Here is a 19097-nt window from a genome sequence, read left to right on the forward strand (position 1 = left end):
GGGGCAAAAAAAAAAAAAGAAGGGGCAGATAAAAAAACATTTGTCTCGTGACTGCTACTCGATTCTCTACATAAGCCGAAGTAGACCAATGCAATGGGCCAGATTACTGGGCCAGACAGTCTACATAAATCGGCCCGGAGCAAGGCCCAGGCCCAAAACAATCGATCAGGTGCCCCAGGCCCAAAACAATCGATCAGGTGGGCGGACTTTCCACGACCCGAACCAAAAACCCACTCCGTCTACTTTCCAAGTTCAAGATCGACGAACCCACACATTCAAGCTCTCGAATCTCCCAATTTCGATGGGGTTTATCTTGGAGTGGGGAGTTATGTGCTAAAAAACCCCCTTAAAAATTTGAAAATGCCATTCTTGCCCCGATTTCGTGGCAGTTTGTAGAGAGCGATCCCTTGGAGAGAAAAAGAAGGGGGGAATGGGAAAAATTATCGTCGCAGCAGTAGCAAGTTTGTGGGTGATTCCCATTTCAATCGTAGTCAACAAGATCGTTCCTGATCCCTACATGGTTAGTGTTTCCCTCCGCTGTCATCTTGTTTCATGCAATGCGCACAATCTGTTTGTTGAAATTCCTCAGTCGGAAAAATTGTTTGTTATTGATGCAGGATGAGATATTCCACATCCCTCAAGCACAACAGTACTGTAGAGGGGATTTCAAGACATGGGATCCAATGATCACTACTCCCCCTGGACTGTAAGTTCTTTTTTCTAAGACCCAATTCCTTTCCTTTTTTGGGAAAAAGTTGTAATTTTGTAGGCTAGCTTGGTGGTTTTCCCCCCTCTTCTTTTTGGGCATGTGATGGGGGAACAGCTGATGCGCTTTTAGTAATCCCGAACCCATTGTTAAAATGATGAAAGGAAGAGTAATGGAGGAATAGGCCATTGAAGAATTCTATATGGTTTCAAAAACAAATCTTGCAGTAGATTACAACGTCTACTGCAGGTGAGAAAGAATTTAGGAGAGGTTTTATGGATGGAAATTAGTGAATAATGCAATGTGATGGGTAAGAGCTTCGAACAATCTCTCACTGCTCGTAGAAAATTCTTGAGCTTTTTTTCTGTAGCTATACGATTCCAGAACCTCCTGATGGTTTGTTGTGCTTGTCTCAACCTCCAAAAACAGAGAGAAGCTTCATTATAAGATGCAATAGTATCAGGCATTCATTTCATCTCAATGTCAAGCAATTATACATACTTCAAAATTCGCTTCGCTATTTTTATGTAACCTCACAATTTTGATTAATATTCGTTCATTTCGACCCAACGACAATTAAATCTGTTGTACTTTCAGAAAAGCGTGATTTTTGTGGGCACCCACGATTTTAGTCAATTTTCGTTTTTCGACCAAATGCAAAATAGATATATGCGTGCTTGGACATTCGTGATGTTCATGGGCTTATAGTCTATGATCTTTGTCCATTTTTTTTCATTTCAACCCAATAGGAACTAGTTGTGTGAATTTCAATATTCGTGTTTTCCATGGGCTATAACCCACGACATTTTTTCATTATCGTTTATTCGAATTTATACTCTCCAAGTTACATATAATTTTAACTTTTCCCTTCAAAATGCATCATTTATTTAATTTTACACCTCACCTTAATTGATATTATGTTATTTTTGTAGGCTTAATATACATCCCAAACACAATTTATAGGATGAATATAGTTTGTTGCAGCTGAAATTTATACAATTTAAATGTAAAGAGGTTTTTCGATACTAGTCTCTTAAATCTCTAGTAATTTTATATTAGTCCCACAAATCTTTATATTTTGATATTAGTCCCTCAAATCTTCGTTATGTGTTGATCTAAGGCCTTCCATTAAGATTAGGGTTAAAAACATGGGTTAACCCTAACCTTGACTAACTAGTTACGAGAATACCCTCGGGTGCTCCCTCCCCCCCTCCTCCCATTACTCTTATTATTCTCCAAACTTCACATTCTCCTCTAAATCATAATTCAATCCAAACCCATTAAAAGCTCCCATCATCAGCCCCCTCTTCCTTCTCATTCTACTCTCTAATCAGTCGGTTGAGCTTCAACTGAAGAATTAGCCTCAAGGGGCATAAAAATCTTTGACCCATTAACAAATTGAAGGGAGAAGAAGGGAAAACAGTTTTGGGTTGTTCTAACAGGTATGGATTTTGGGAGGAGTTATTAATGGATTTGGGTAAGCGAAGGTCATACTTGTCAATTTATGGATGCGGGTTAAACGAAATATTCCTCTCATTTATAACCCCAACTAACCATAGGACGTTATATCAACACACTAAAGATTTAAGGGACTTATATCAAAAAACCCTAAAGTAAAACATAAATGAATATTTAATAATCAATCGAATGAAATATATGTCTAGTTAAATTCTATTCGTTGAACCGAATATTATAATCTATTTTTTTAGTGTTAAATGATCTGTCAAATCGAATTATAACCAAATATCTAGAGAAATACTTAGCGAAATATTTGTTAACTATTTGGTTTTTTCCACCCATAGTTACAATTTTGGCAATTTTTTGTTCATTTTTTACTTAATGTCAATTAATATGTGTACTTCAAGATTCATGATTCTCATGAGTTATTTCCCATAATTTTTGTCAATTTTTATATTTTTCTACCTAATCACAAATAAGTATGCATACTTTGAAATTCATGATTTTCGTAGGTATAGTCCATGATTTTTATCCATTTTTGTTTGTTTCAATGCAATAGCAGTTAATTGTGCGAATTTCAATATTCACAATTTTCATGGAGGCTTTTGGCCATTATCGTTCATTCGAACCAATAACAATTAATTATACGTATCTCAAAATTCGTAATTTTCATGGGCTAATACCCATGATTTTCAGAATTCAAGAACTCATATATTCAATTTTTGTTCCTTTTTGTCTGTTTCCACCTAATAACAATTAATTAGGTGCACACTTTAAAATTCATAATTTTCGTAGGTTATGGTTCATGATTTTTGTGCATTATCATTTGTTTCGATCGAATGACAACTAATTATGCATATTTCACAATTCATGGTTTTTATAGCTATAATCCATAATTTTGTTAATTTCGTCCTTTTTTACCCAAACCAAATAAGTACGTTACTTAAAAAATTCACTATTTTTGTTAATTTCGTTCGTTGACCATTAAGTAAACATATTTCCTCATTTTCGTTCGTTTTGACCTAATGACATTTAATCACGCGTACAAAAAATTCACAATTTTAATGGGTGATAACCCACGATTTTGTTTATCAATTTTCGTTATTTGACTTAATGAGGAATAAATGTGGGTACTTCAAAATTCATGATTTTCATAAACATAAACTTTAAAATTCACACATTTTATTAGTTATAACCTACGATTTTTTTTTGTATTTTCAATTGTTTCGACCGAATGACAACAAATTATGCGTACTTAAAATATTAATGATTTTTATGGACTATAATCCATGATTTTGTTAAAATTTGACCTAATGACAAATAAGTAAGAATGGTTCAACATTCATGATTGGTACTGGTAAAAATCCATGATTTTCGTCCATTTTTGTTCATTTCGACCTTGTGACAATTAACTAAGCTTATCAAAATTTACAATTTCATGACCTATGTAACTAATGATATTTTCTTATTTTCATTCATCTCGACTCAATAGCAATTAATCGTGCGTGCCAAAAAATTTGCTAATTTCATGAGTTGTAACCCATGATTTTTAGTCTATTTTCGTTAGTTTCGACTTAATGACAAATAAAATTTTTAATAAAACATTGCAATTTTCTTGGGCTAACATATGATATTTGTACATTTTATTTGAACAATTAATTATGCATGCACTTTAAGTTCACAAATTTCATATGTTATAACATGTGTTTTTTATGCATTGTCATCTGTTTCGATCCAATGAAAATTGTGCGTAATTCAAATTCGTAATTTTCAGTAGGTATAGCCCTTGATTTTTGTTAATTTCGTTTGTTTTTTACTTGATGAAAAATAAATATACATACTTCAAACTTCATGATTTTTATAGGTTATAACCTACGATTTTTTCCATTTATGTTCATTTTGGTAGAATGACACTTGACTAAAGCATATTTTAATGTTTGCGATCTCATGGGCTATAACCCATGATATTTGCTCATTTTTGTTGGTTTTGACTCAATGGAATTAATCATGCATGCTGAAAAAATCGCAAACTTATCGATTATAGCCCATATTTTAGTCTATTTTTGTTGGTTTTGAGCAAATGTCAATTAAATTTTCTTTCATAAAAACCACAATTTCCGTATTTTTGTCCATTTTATCTGTTTCCACCTAATGCAATTAATTGAATCTGATCAAACAGTTTTAGAGGGTCTAACTTGTTTCAAACTTACCCAAAATGAAACGAAACAAAACAAAAGAAATCATAGATTTTTGTCCATTTTGTCTGTTTCCACCTAAAGCAATTAATTACGCGTGCACTTAAAATTTACAATTTCATAGGTTATAACCTACGATTTTTGTGCATTGTCATCTTTTTCGACCCAATGATATCTAATTATGCGTATTTCACAATTCACGATCTTTAGCGACAATACCCATAATTTTCTAAATTCATTCGCTTTTACTTAGGGGCTGTTTGGTTCATTTCTATAAAATTATGGAAATAGATTCCAAGGCAAATAACCATTTTAAAAAAAAATGGATATCAAAGGAATCCATAACTTGTGTTTGATATGGAATGATAAAGTGAAGATTAGGAAAACATATCCAAAACTCATGTTTGTTTCATTGCCAAATAATTTAGGGAGTTGTGAGAGAAAATGATGAGTTGCCACATGGTTATCAGCTTTCTAGCCCATTTCCGAGCTAAAAAAAAATTGAGCTTTCCATAAATTGGGCTGCCATGTCAGCTTTTAAGAAATGTATTCTTAAAAAAATTAAACCAAATGACAGTTTTGAAATCTTATAATGTCAAAAAACCTACTTTTTGTTCCAAAACTGCAGAATTACTAAAAATTTGGCCGAACCAAACAGCCCCTTAATGACAAATAAGCATACATATTTCAAAATCCATGCTCTTTATGGATTATAAGCCACGATTTTTTTTCTTCAATTTATGCTTGTTTTGACTTAATTGCAATTGACTAAGTATATTTGAAAAATGTGCAATTTCCTGGATTATAACCCACAATATTTACTCATTGTTGTTCGTTTCAACCCATTGACAATTAATCATACGTATAAAAAATCATGAGTTTCATGGGTTATAACCCACAATTTCAGTCTATTTTCGTTTTCGATCCAATAATAAATAAATTTTCTTTCATAAAAATTTGCTATTTTCATAGGCGATAACCCAAATTTTGTCTTTTTTGACAGTTTCCGCCTAATGACAGCTAATTATACGTACTTCAAAATTTATGATTTTTAATGGACATAACCTACAATTTTGTTAATTTCGTTTGTTTTGACTCAATAAAAATTAAATACACGTACTTCTAAATTCAAGATTTTGATGGGTTATAACCAATGAATTTCGTCCATTTATGTTCGTTTCAACCCAATTGCAGTTGACTAAACATATTTCAAAATTAACGATTTCATGGATTAACCCATGATATTTAATAATTTTTATGTTTTCAACCTAACTGTAGTTAATCATGAGTATCGAAAAAATCACGAGGTTTAGTTGGTTATAGTCCATAATTTTAATCTATTTTTGTTAGTTTTGATACGATGATATTAAACTTTCTTTCATCAAAATTGCTATTTTTATGTGCAACTCATGATTTTTGTGCATTTTTATCTGTTTTCACTTAATGGCAATTAATTACGCGTACGCTTAAATTTCACAATTTTCATGAGCCATAAACCTACAATTTTTGTATGTTGTCATCTTTTTCCGCTCGGTGATAATTAAGTATGCGTACTTCAAGATTCGCAATTTAAGTGGCCATAACTCTTGATTTAGTTAATTTCGTTTGTTTTGACTTAATGACAAAGAAGTATATGTACTTCAAACTTCATGATTTTTATGGGTTATTAACCATGATTCATTTATGTTCATTTTGACACAGTGACATTTTACTAAAGCATATTTCAAAATTTCTGATTTCATGAGTTATAACCCATGATATTTGCTCATTTTCGTTCATTTCGACCAAATGATAATTAATCACGTATATCGAAAAAATCGTGAATTTCATGGGTTATAACCTATGATTTTAGTCTATTTTTGTTACTTTCGACCCAATGATAATTACATTTATTTCATAAAAACCCGTGATTTTTGTGGGCTATAATCCTTGATTTCTGTCCATTTTGTCCGTTTCCACCTATTGGGAATTAATTACATGTATACTTAAATTTCATAATTTTCAAGGGTTATAACTTACGATTTTTCGCTAGATTTGATTTAACGGCAAATAAACATACATACTAGAAAATTCACGATTTTTACGGCTTATAACTCACTATTTTTGTCCATTTATGTCTATTTCGACCTAATCAAAATTGGCTAAGCATATTTCAAAATTTATGATTTCTTGGGTTATAACCCACAATATTTGCTCATTTTGGTTAGTTTAGACCCAATGGTAGTTAATCATGCGTATCGAAAAGTCACAATTTCATGGATTATAACCAACTATTTTAATCAATTTTTGTTAGTTTTGACCAATAACAAAAAAAAATTCTTTCATAAAAAATAACGATTTTTCATGAGCTATTATCCAAGAGTTTTTGTTTTTTCCCACATAATGGCAAATAATTATGCATACTTTAAAATTCATAATTCTTGGCGATAATAACCCACAGTCTTGTTAATTTTGTTCGTTTTGGCTCAATGATAAAGAAGTACACACTTCAAAATTTACTATTTTTTTGGATTATAACCCACAAATTTTGTTCATTTATGTTCGTTTCGATCTAATTGCAATTGACTAAGCATATTTCAAAATTTGTGATCTCATGTGCTATAATCCACAACATTTGCTTATTTTCATTCGTTTCGACCCAATCGCAATTAATCACTGTACCAAAAAAAAAAAATCTAATTTTCATGGATTATAACTCACAATTAATGTGTACTTCAAAACTTGCAAATTTTAGCGGCCATAACCCACATTTTTTATTAATTTCATTTGTTTTGAAAATAAGTATACATACTTTTTTATGAGTTAAAACCGACGATTTTTGTCCATTTTTGTTCGTTTTGACCCAATTGCAATTGACTAAGCATATTTCACAATTTGCGATTTCTTGGGTAATAATCCATGATAATTGCTAATTTTCATTCGTTTTGACCCAATGACACACCGAAAAATTTGCGAATTCCTGGATTTTAACCCACAATTTTACTCTGTTTTCCTATTTTTGATGCAGTGACAATTAACCTTTCTTTCATAAAAAATCGTGTTCGTGGATTATAACCTGCAACATTTGTTCATTTTTGTTTGTTTCTACCTAATGACAATTAATTACGCATACACTTAAAATTTCACAATTTTTATGGGTAACAACATACAATTTTTGTGCATTGTCATTTGTTTTTAACCAATGACAACTAATACACATATTTCACAATTAGCAAATTTTTTGCGGTCATAACCCACAATTATGTTTCGTCTTGAAACAATGACAAATAAGTATACATATTTGAAAATCCCCAATTTTTATTGGTTATAAACCACAATTTTGTGTCCATTTATGTTCATTTGGACCCAATGGTAATTGAATAAGCATATTTCAAAAATTGTCATTTCATAGGCTAACCTACGATATTTGATTATTTTTTGTTCATTTCGACCAATGACAATTAATCACTAGTACAAAAAATTTTGTAATTTTTATGGGTTATTAATAACCCAAGATTTTAGTATATTTTTGTTAGTTTCTATCCAATGGCAATTGAATTTTATTTCATCGAAGATCGTGATTTTTGGGGGCTATAATCGATGATTTTATCCTTTTTTGTTCTCTAACCTAATGACAAATCAGTAACATGCTTCAATATTCGTGCTTATAATAGGCTATAGTCCATGATTCTTGTCCATTTCTATTTGTTTTGATCCAATAGCAATTAATTGTGCGAACTTCAATGTTCACAATTTTCATGCGCTATAAGCCACCATTTTTGTCCATTATCGTTCATTTGACCAAGTGCAAAATTATTAGTACTTCAAAATTCATGATTTTAATGGGTTATAACTCAAATTTTTTTTACAATTTTGTTTGTTCCGTCCTAATGACAAGTAATTGTATGTACTTAAGAATTCACGATTTTCATTGGCTATAAAACACACGATCTTGGTCAATTTTCATTTCTTTTGACCCAATGATAATTAATTATATGTACTTTTAAATTTGTAATTTTCATGTGCTATTACCAATAGTCTTCAAAATTCACGAATTTATTAGCTCTAACCCATGATTTTTGTCAATTTCATTCCTCGACCCAATGTCAAACTAAGTTTTCTTTTTTTAAAAATCACGATTTCATGTCCTATAACCAACAATTTTTTTTTTTTCAATTTTCATTCTTAAACACAATAGCAAATAAGTATGCATTACCTTAAAATTCATGATTTTCATGGGCTTATAACCCACAATTAATTTTCATTCTTTTAAGCCACGATTTGTGTGCACTTTTGGTCTTTTTAACGAAATAGCAATTAATTAAGCATATTTCAAAATCCGTGATTTCATGGGCTTATTACCCACGATATTTGCTCATTTTCATTTGTTTGAACGGAATGACAATTAGTCATGCATACAAAAGATTTGCCGTTTTTATAGGTTAACATATGGGTTTAGTCTATTTTCATTAGTTTTGGTCCAATGATAATTATTTTTTTTCATTGAAAATCGCGATTTGCATATGGTATACCCTTAATAGTTATCATTTTTTGTCCTTCGACCCAATGGCAAATAATTAGGAATACTTCATAATTCATGATTTTCATGGGTTATTGTACAATTTTTATTAGCTTCAACCCAATAGCAATTAATTGTGCGAAATTTAATATTCGCGATGTTCATGGGCTATAGCCCACCATTTTTGTCAAATTGTTCATTCTACCCAATGACAATTCATTATGATTACTTTATAATTCGCGATTTTGTTAGGCTATAACCCACAATTTTGGCAATTTTTGTTCATTCCGTCCCAATGTCAAGTAATTATATGTACTTCAAAATTCAAGATTTTCCCCAGCTTTAACCCATGAATTGTCAATTTTCATTCATATCGAACTAATTATATAATGAACTCCACGTACTTTCAAAATTCGATATTAAATGGTTATAACCCATGATTTTAGTCTATTTTTATTAGTTTCGATCCAACAACAATTAAATTTTCTTTCATAAAAATTACGATTTTCGTTGTCACCTATGTCTTTTGTCAATTTTTGTTTGTCGACCCCTGTGGAAAATATGTATGCATACTTCATCGTGGTGCCTATGGTCTATAGTCCATGATTTTTTGTCCATTTTTTTTTGACCCAATAACAATTAATTGTGCGAACTTCCATATTCACGATTTTCATGGGCTATATAACCCACATCTTTGCCCATTATCGTTGCAATGACAATCAATTATGACTACTTCACAATTCGCGATTATGACAATTTTCGTTCATTTTGCCTTCAGTGGCAATTAATTATGCGTGAGACCAACAAAATATCTTAGTGTCAGGCAATAAATAAGTACTACTTTGACTAATAGTTGGAAGATCATAGGATTGTGCTATTTAGAGGAGGAATTTCTCGTAAAGGGCATAATGCTGATTGGAAGGAAGTTGTGACTATTATTTGACCATATAAATCATGTTATTAGGTTCAACTTTATAAAATACTTGAAGAAACCCTCGGTAAAATATTTGATTGATCCAACCATATTGATGTGGCGTTAAGCATTAAGTCATGTTGGCTTCTGATTAATGGAATAAGAAAAGTTTTAAAGTTTGTAAAATTTTAACTTTGTTTGTGCAGGTACTTTTTTTCACTTGCCTACATTGCTTCTTTGTTTCCAGGCATGTGGATCGCTAATGCAGTCCAGTCATTGCCTGAACTCTGTTCCCCTGCATATCTTCGTTCTACTAATGCTTTCCTGGCTATCATCTGTAGTGTACTTGTATATGAATTGCTCATCAACTTGAGACCTTCTCTTGGAGAAGGGAAGGCAACAATTTCTGCACTACTGATAGCACTGTATCCAGTTCACTGGTTCTTTATCTTTCTGTACTATACAGATGTGGCTTCCATAACTGCAGTCTTGGCAATGCTTTTGGCCAGTCTTAAGAAGAAATATTGGTTGAGCGCTATGGTATGCATTTCCTATTCACAATTTATGGATTTTCTGAACAAGGACATGATTAGTTTGGCTTGAAGTAGCATGTATTTAACCATTAGTGAACAACCTCTGGAAATGTACCTTAATCTTACCTTAATCTTTAGGTGGTTTCTTTTGGTGCCCTCGCGATTGTTTTCCTTGACGACCGAAACTATTACTTGTTTTATAGTTAAAGAATCTAAATGTTGTTAGTTTTAGCTGAATTTGAATTTAAATTGGCTAAACATTTAGTGACTTAGTCTGACTAAATATTCAACAGATCCTGATCAAGTTTACCTTGGTTCTCTGTTCTTTTGTTTTAGGAAAATTTCTAACACAAGTCACTTGCTTTCAAATTTCTTTATGTAGTTTGGTGCGTGTCGCTTATTGCGACGCTCTTTTCGGCAAAACAAATATAGTGTGGCATAGCATTTTCTGTAGCCCGCGAATGATCGGCCAATTCGTTTATTCTGAAGCAGCCTTTTATCTGCACAGAATTTATGCTGAAAATGCCGCCGGCATGATCAGCATAAGAAAAGCTCAAGCGAAAAAAAAAAAAAAAAAAACTGGCCATACACCTAACTGATAAATCAAGAACATTCCTGCTTGCCCCTGCCAACCCTGCGCCGAAGGATGGATACCGCTGAGAGTACCAAAAACCCATCTAGTTCCAAAATAATCGAAAGCTCGTGCTGTGACTCGGGTAGTGTTTTCTATTTTTTGATACAAGTTCTTTTTGATACATCTATTTTGTGGGTGTTATTTCTTCCTTCCAACATCTACATTGCGTATAAGTTAACATTTTTTTCCTATTATCCACCATTTCCTTTCTATTACATGTATAAATTAATTTGTATTCCCTACTTTCCTCTTCTAGATTTTTTTTGTCATGCACCAATTAGATGTTTGTTGACCATAATCTAAATCAATCTTCTAAAACCGTTTGTGAATGTTATCCTTCTAGTTTATTCTCCAAAGATCAGAATGCTAATGATTACTCAAAATGTGCTTTATTTAGATATAAAGAAGGTTATGAATCCCTAGCCTAGTTTCTTTCTGAATCAAAAGTATAGTGTACCCATCTTTTTAAAAATGTTAATAAAGGTTTAGTTCAATGTGAAACATTTCCAACTTATTTATGAAAAGAACAAGAAGGTATTGATCATAGTTTATTGTAGTGTGGTGCATGACCAAAAGAAGGTTTTCTGTAACCTTTATTCTTTCATGCATAACCAGACAATCTGTATCCTGTAACGGATTTGGGTTTCAGGTTTTATTGATGAGGTCCTGGATACTGCTTTAAAACTGTGGAATCGGAAGTGGCAAGTATTGATCACCTTTGCCCCTTTTCTCATGGTGCTGATGTCATTTGTGACTTTTGTCATTTGGAATGGCGGCATTGTCCTTGGTATTTCATCTCCTTTATCTGTCTAGCTATAACAACATTGGTTCTATTGCTCAGCTTGAAATTCAAAAGGAGTGTGTAAATTTAGGAGTTTCTTAACTGTACCGTGTATAATGCTGCAGGTGCAAAAGAGGATCATGTGGTTTCTCCCCACTTTGCTCAGATGTTGTATTTTTCTGTGGTCTCTGCTGCGGCACTTGCTCCTGTGCACTTCAGCCTAGGCCAGGCTACAACATTATTCCGATTATTTTGGAAGACTAAAGTTTGCCGTTCTATTGAAGTCCTGATGGCACTTTGTATAGGATTTACTGCGGTGCATCTATTCAGGTTAGCCATGCTTGGTGTTCTGTAGGGGAAAATAAATTTAGTCTTTAGCCTTCTCCCGTCAAATTTAGTCTAAGCGAACATTTTTTTTTAATTTGCTAATAATGCAGCATAGCCCATCCATATCTCCTTGCAGACAACCGACATTACACATTTTATTTATGGCGGAAAGTCATCCAAGCTCACTGGATCATCAAATACCTTCTAGTCCCAGTTTATGTTTACTCATGGATCTCTATCGTCAATGTATTAGGTACCTGAAGCATTTCTATCTCTATCGATTTCTTTTGTGCAAATTTCAACTAGCGATTTAATTTTATTCCTTTTATAGGTAAATCTCAGACGAAGATTTGGGTTGTGTCCTTCATTGTAGCCACCGCACTGGTTCTGGTTCCTGCACCACTTGTTGAGTTCAGATATTATACCACATCCTTTTTAGTGTTGTTTCTCCATTCACAGATTGATGACAGTACAAAATTGTTGTTCACTGGGGCTATTTATGTATGTGTAGATATATTTACCATGATCATGTTTTTGTTTAGGCCATTTCAGTGGGATCATGAGCCTGGAACACAGAGATTTTTGTGGTAGTTCATGAAAATCATGGAGCTTGGAACACTGATCTTAATTATAATTATATACCTCATTAGCTTTCTTGTACGAGAAATATCCCATGAGTTGGTCGTCTCTTGTATCATTTTTCTTAACTCACTGGTGAATTGTTTACTATTTTTAAGGGCTGTATTCAATTTTGATCTTTTTAAAATTTCATCTTGAGGTTAGGAGTTTCTTTTGGGTTTTTTTTATGCTTGTAGGCTTTGTTGTTTCATTCCTTGTTCTTTTTTTTTTTAAATTAAGATAGATCTATAGTGGGAGGTAAAGGAATGTTGACTGTAAGCTTAATTACAGGAAATGTACCAATCTCAGTCCTCCGTTTTACTATGAAAACATATTAATTCTTGGACATGTAGTTTTACCATGCACTGCAAGATCCAATTTTAAAAAAGTACACGCGCACACACATACATAGTAGTAATTTCCTTTACCTGTAGAGAGAACTTGTGTACCTCACCACTGAATTCAATGGCCTAAACTTCCTTAACCATCTCCACAAACTCCTCCGCGGTCATCCACAACTCATGTAGAAGGGTGCCACATATGATACTCGCAAATCTAAAGAAAGAAACAAAAAGCCAACTCCAGCAAAATACCTACCGAAAAAGAGAGTAAGTTGCAAAGGTTTATGAGAAAATTTAAAACAACCTCTAACAATCTGCCGTAGAAATCTCAGAACACATTCTGCCGCCTGCGACTATCTGCCCACCAAGCTTGGGATCTCTTCCTCCCAAAACACATTCTGCCGCCTGCGACTGTCTGCCCACCAAGCTCGGGGATCTCTTCCTCCCTCGCGCTATCCTTGTAATCGTATATCTTGACCTTGAAATCCCAATACTTGGTGTGTTGGGGTTTTAGACTATGTAGATCAAGTTCAACGGAGCGGATCATCCACAATATAGCTCAATCATGTGATTTTAGGCCGTGTCCTTAGATGATTATCTAAGGCGTCAAATAATAATGCCCACAATCCAACAATTTGATTACTGGGCCCAACAAGCCCAGTAAAATCAACTGGTACAAAGTAGAATAATATATTAGTGCTTATTCACAGCTCCTGAATTAAGCCCAAGCCCATTTATCTGAATCCAACTAACCCAAAATTAGGCGGTTCCATAGTCCAACTAACAACATCGACGAGTCTACGACGTGAAGAGATGTTGACCGGAGCGCCGGCGATCCACCACCTCCTCCGCCACCGCTGGATCACCGGGTGCCGTTATCTCTCTGCGATCATCTCCGGCTTCTCTCTCTTCATCGTTCTCCTCCTCACTCTGACCTCTTGGCTTCACAAGCCCACCATAAAACCCTTGAATCCGCTGATTCCTTTGGATCCCGATCTCGTCGATCTCACTCTCCTAAGAAACGCAACCGAGAAAAATGCAGGTAAAGATTAAAGATTTTAGCTTTTCTTTCTAATTTCTGTTGGAATTAGGGTTCGCTGCTAGTGATTATGCTGATTTCGTTTTGTAGTTTGCTTAGATGGGAGCTTGCCAGGGTATCATTTGCAGAGAGGTTCTGGATCTGGCGCTGAGAGCTGGGTTCTCCATTTGCAGGTACTTTATATGATCAGCTAACAACCCGAAGAACAATTCATAGAAATGTAGATATCTAATTCTTTAATGCTATCTTGAATTACATCCTTGGGGTTGGGGTTGTACTCGCGCTTTCGAGTTTGAGGCCCGATAACTTTTACTCATTTATAGTTTAGAATCCTAAACATTTTTCTATGAAATTAAAACGTGGTAAATTTCTATCTTTTAGACCTCTTTAGTTGGTTTCTAGCTCATCATGCAAGTTGCCATATAGGACCCCCTGAAGTATTTCCAAGATCTTATAGCCCTTTGTTGTGGAAGAACTAGGGTAAAAGGCCAAAAAAATTATAAAATGAAAGCGACAACATATCTCAACATGTAATGGTTATGCGAGGAGCGTGGAAAACTAAAGACGGATAAGAATAATGCGACGAAGAAGAAGTGTTTGAATGGTTTTCAAATTCAGAAATTATTTTAAAGGACAAATTTTCATTTTCGACCATATTTGAAATCTATTTAGCATTTTCGACCCACTTTGCATTTATTTAGCATTTTGGATCCACTTTGCATTTATTTAGCATTTTCGACCCAGTTTCAGCCACCTGGCTGAAAAATTGGGTCGAAAATGCTAAATGAGTGCAGAAAACTACACGGGATTCCTGAGAATCCTGTGTAGCTTAGGACGGAATTAACGACTACACTAAACTCCACGAGAATCTGAATCCCCTGAAGTTGCAAAACTCCACGGGAATCTAAATCCCTTGGAGTTTGATTAATACAAACTCTACGAGATCTTTAATCCTGTGGAGATGCAGTGTTAGTTTGACAGAGAGTTCGAATTTTGAACTCTCTGTGAAGCTGACCCTGTAACTTCACGGGATTCAAAATCGAACTCTCTGAGAAGCTTACTCTGCAACTTCACAGTAAATCCCGTGAAGTTGTAGGACATGCACGCACGTGCATGCACAACTTACATATAGAGAATATTGCGACCACATACACGAAATTTCAATCGCATATGTACATGAAAATCCATCCACACAAGTAATAATTTCGAACAATCCAGTCACAATCTAACCATATATATTCACAAGATTCAGAATCATAAAATAAACCTCATCATATAAAAAGTCACATGCAGTTTAAATGTCCTTCCCTCCTCTCCCTCTCTTACCCATTCCCTTACTCCTTCCCCTTGTCGCCCCCAATGTATGTGATCATGAGCCTTGATAATCTGACTATCCAATTGCATATGAGGCTGAGAAGTGCCAGCTCCATTAACACTCACCGCACTAGAACCTGTCTTACGTTTCACGCGTACACCCGTAAAAATTAGCGCGTCCTGTCCTTGCGTCCTTCAAACTCGTCGACGTGATTCTTATGAAACACATTTGCTATTCTCTATCTGATGTTATTAAATGCTGATATTGCTTTTAGATTTTGAATCTCAGCAATACTCTCATTTATATTTTTCTCAATCTCATCAAATACATGGATCTATAATTTAATTACTATATGCCCAACTTAGCAAGTAATATAACTTCAAAAGAAGAATATTCTTTTTTAAGTGAGTTTAAAAGCTTACATAATCTCTCTTGATTATGGTCTTCGGGATGCAAGTATTTGACGAGAGGCGTGGTATGAATCCAACAACTGGGTGTGGGTCATGTACGATCTATCTGCGTGTGAATCCCAATACTAAAACATATACTCGTTATAGCTCACTGTATTTCTCTCATACTCTATAAGATTCTACCTATCATTCCACACCCGAATATGTAGAATTCACGATATCTCCTCCAGTCCACATGATGTGATGTCATTCGATGCATGCGATCGATTTGCTCAACACGTGTGAATCCCAATACCAACGCATATACTCGTTATAACTCACTGTATTTCTCTCATGCTTTATAAGATTCTACCTATCATTCCACACCTGATTATATAGAATTCACGGTATCGCCTCCAGTCCACATGATATGATGTCATTCGACCCATGCGATCGATTTGCTCAACTGGATCCAACACATGTTCTAGATTAAATTGTCGCAGAACACGACCCGGCACATGAATCTCCATAATCTCGAATAGATCAATTGGACTCTAGCTCTCCACAAATCAGCGCTCTCTCTGCAAATAGGTGCAAGGTAATCGATAACTTTCGGATCACAGTGTGACCACTTGAACCGAAGAATTATTTTTAAAAAAACATGTATTAACATCTACAAAAAAATTTGAATATAAATATAGAATTGTGTCCTATTTTACCTGTTTGTGTTGCATGATATCTAGCTTATTTCTATAAAGCTATGTATGTCCGGTCAGGGTTTTGTCAGATCACCTCCTCACTTTATATCTATTTGAATAAAAAAGATACTAGAACAAATTCAATATGAACAAAACTAAGTAATAAAAGTAATTGTAAATATTACATTGATATACCTGCATACCAATGGCAACAGACCTTGTAGATTGTGTCTGTAAAGTAGGTCGTCCAATATATAAGTGTTCCCATGACCAAACCTGTAGTAATCATGCACTGCTTGAAATCTTTGTTCTTCGTCAAGGAAACCCTAACTAGTTATCTATAAAGGTATGCCAATATCCCACTACCCCATGATAGTGTCACACACCTCAAAATCCTCAAGTATGGTCAGCCATCGTGCATGTACAAGATTTTTACTCGCATCAGGAAATAACTTACAGCCTATCATGTGTAATATGTAAGCACGAGCAAAATACTAAATCGTCTCCTCTGTGGCGTCAATAAGTATATCTCCCATAAACGCTCCTTGAAGCCACGATAACTTCATCGCATCACTCAAATGAGGAACCAGCCCAAGAAGCTTCTCACATACATCCTCCCAATTATGGTCATCCGTGCCCATAACAAATGGGCCATCAATCCGAAGCTTAAGTATGATGGCCAGTGTTATCGAGGCGTAAAGCGCAATGCGGGGCGCAAAGGTCCCTTACGCGCACCATGCGCAAAGCGCACAACGAGGCGCGCACAACGAGGCGCGCACCTCACTAATTGAGGCGCATAACTCAAACTAATATTTGCCAACATCATAAGACAGAAACATATAAGCAACATATTAGTTACCTACATCCAAAATTATGAGAATATCAACTTAAATCATCAAATTATGCTAACTGAATTTTTAAAGTAACAAAAAAGATACAAGAAACATGTATTTAAATCATCAAATTAAGTGATTAACAATTATGAGCATATGTTTATAAATTGTCACATAAAAGACTAAGAAATATAATTAACAAACATGACTGTTCATAATTTTCTAGTTAGTATTCTTAATTGATATTTGCTACTTAGCATGAAAAGATGAAGAATGAATGTAACAATTACATATTTACATGTTTATAATTTGCTAGTTAGCATGTTAATTAGATAATGAAGTTACAATTAGCAAACAAGTATACTAAATTACTAATTATTGTTTCCTTTTTATAGGTTAAACATGAAAAGATGAAAATAGATTAGCAACTAGTAATTTATGTTGATCTAAACTACACGTCCTGAAGTGTAATGGTGCACTCCTGTATATGCATATGAAAAGTATTGGTCTCTAGCCTCCACCTATCAATCAGAGCATGGACAAGGGCCTAGTCAAGCTTAATCCATCTCACTGAAGAACACTCCAAAAAACTGGCCTGACTAACCAACTGTTGTACTTGATCATCCTCCATCTCCCAACCTGAATGACTCTGGGAATGATTAATTATGTTGATCTCTGGTACGTCCTACACATTGATCCGAACTAAGAAAATCTTTTAGAATACACAAATTTAAATTCATACTAAAATAGAAAATACATACTTATTTACTTTACCAGTCCTAAGCCAATCTTGTGTGAACGATGACTAGTCTGAAGGTATAGTACACGACCGTGGATCGGTCCATGGACCATAGTGTATCTCTCTACAATTAAAATACAATACATTAAATTTCCAGTTGAACGACTTAATCATATGTACTCAATCAGAGCTGAACAATACAAATACAAAGCATACAAAAGTGCAAAAGGAAACTAAAAATGAAACAGGCACAAGGAGTAGCTTATATCAACATATAAAGAGCATACTATAAGGATTATTCCTTTATGAGACATCACATAGATATTCCATTCAAGAGTACTGCAAGGAGTAGGTTATATCAACATATATTACAAGAATGTAAATCACATATTCCATACAATCAAGCCCCTAATTTTAATAATTTTAACAACTCTCACTTTTAACAATTCAATTCCCTAATTTTTTACAATTTTCTCTTATTTTTTGCTTCCAATTTCACATTTTCCTCCTAATGTAAGTCTAAAAATTCAACACATTTTTCTAAAATATAAACTAGAACAATCTTTAGGGATAAACATTAATCCAAATTCACAAGATTAATTCAATTAACAATATTGTATATCATTTTCCGTAATTTTCCTTCAAATTCCATACAATTTTCCTTAATTTTTCTTCACAAAATTCTTTTAAAAAATCAAATGTTAATCCAAAATCTAAACTAAGATAAGCTATTAGGATGAAGTACTGGGAATATATAAAAATTTAGAAAAAACCAAAAAAGTTTAAAAAATTTACCAAAAATTAAGCCAATCCCTAAGTTTGAGATTCGAGGAACTCCAATGAAATCTGGCGAACTTCGGCCCAATGGAGGTCAGTGACAGCGGAGGAAGGTGAACACTGAACATAGATGGTCAAAGAGCACAAGAGAGTCACAAACCCTAGGGAGAGAGGGAGGAGAGACCAAGAGAGTGAGAGAGGGAGAGACTGAGAGTGGGAATAGGGGAGAAGTGTATAACTTGTCGGGTGGGGCCAGATCATTATGCAGCTTCACAGGATTCTGAATCTCATGAAGTTGCAGGG

The 19097-nt window shown here is 34.1% G+C and overlaps 2 protein-coding genes across 5 annotated transcripts in view; both read left to right on the forward strand.

Moving 5' to 3' along the window:
• On the forward strand, positions 221-12752 carry LOC109846602 (dol-P-Glc:Glc(2)Man(9)GlcNAc(2)-PP-Dol alpha-1,2-glucosyltransferase). The gene is made up of 9 exons (XM_020415849.1): positions 221-520; positions 618-706; positions 9977-10310; positions 10442-10497; positions 10949-11019; positions 11587-11724; positions 11844-12048; positions 12156-12298; positions 12377-12752. Exons 1-9 carry the CDS (start codon positions 431-433, stop codon positions 12634-12636), a joined length of 1386 nt encoding a protein of 461 aa, XP_020271438.1. The 5' UTR covers positions 221-430; the 3' UTR covers positions 12637-12752.
• Positions 13734-19097, forward strand: part of LOC109848984 (pectin acetylesterase 5-like) — a 37732-nt gene continuing 32368 nt past the window's right edge. For 3 of the 4 annotated variants that reach the window (XR_002248962.1, XM_020418741.1, XM_020418740.1), the window contains exons 1-2: positions 13734-14046; positions 14134-14216. Coding sequence is in view for 2 of the 4 variants with exons in the window: in XM_020418741.1 (XP_020274330.1) it covers positions 13818-14046; positions 14134-14216 (312 nt within the window). In the remaining 2 variants the exon portion in view is untranslated. The remainder of the gene's footprint in view (positions 14047-14133; positions 14217-19097) is intronic. The other variant, XM_020418742.1, reaches the window with a different exon arrangement.

The sequence above is a fragment of the Asparagus officinalis genome, chromosome 7, assembly GCF_001876935.1.
Source record: "Asparagus officinalis chromosome 7, Aspof.V1, whole genome shotgun sequence".
In the NCBI taxonomy this organism is placed as follows: domain Eukaryota; kingdom Viridiplantae; phylum Streptophyta; class Magnoliopsida; order Asparagales; family Asparagaceae; genus Asparagus; species Asparagus officinalis.

Bases quoted from the DNA above. Each gene is read 5' to 3' on its own strand.
- LOC109846602 (XM_020415849.1), top strand. From the start codon at position 431: ATGGGAAAAATTATCGTCGCAGCAGTAGCAAGTTTGTGGGTGATTCCC. The intron at 521-617 runs GTTAGTGTTTCC...TTATTGATGCAG, and splicing joins TCGTTCCTGATCCCTACATG to GATGAGATATTCCACATCCC. The intron at 12,299-12,376 runs GTACCTGAAGCA...TTCCTTTTATAG, and splicing joins CTCTATCGTCAATGTATTAG to GTAAATCTCAGACGAAGATT.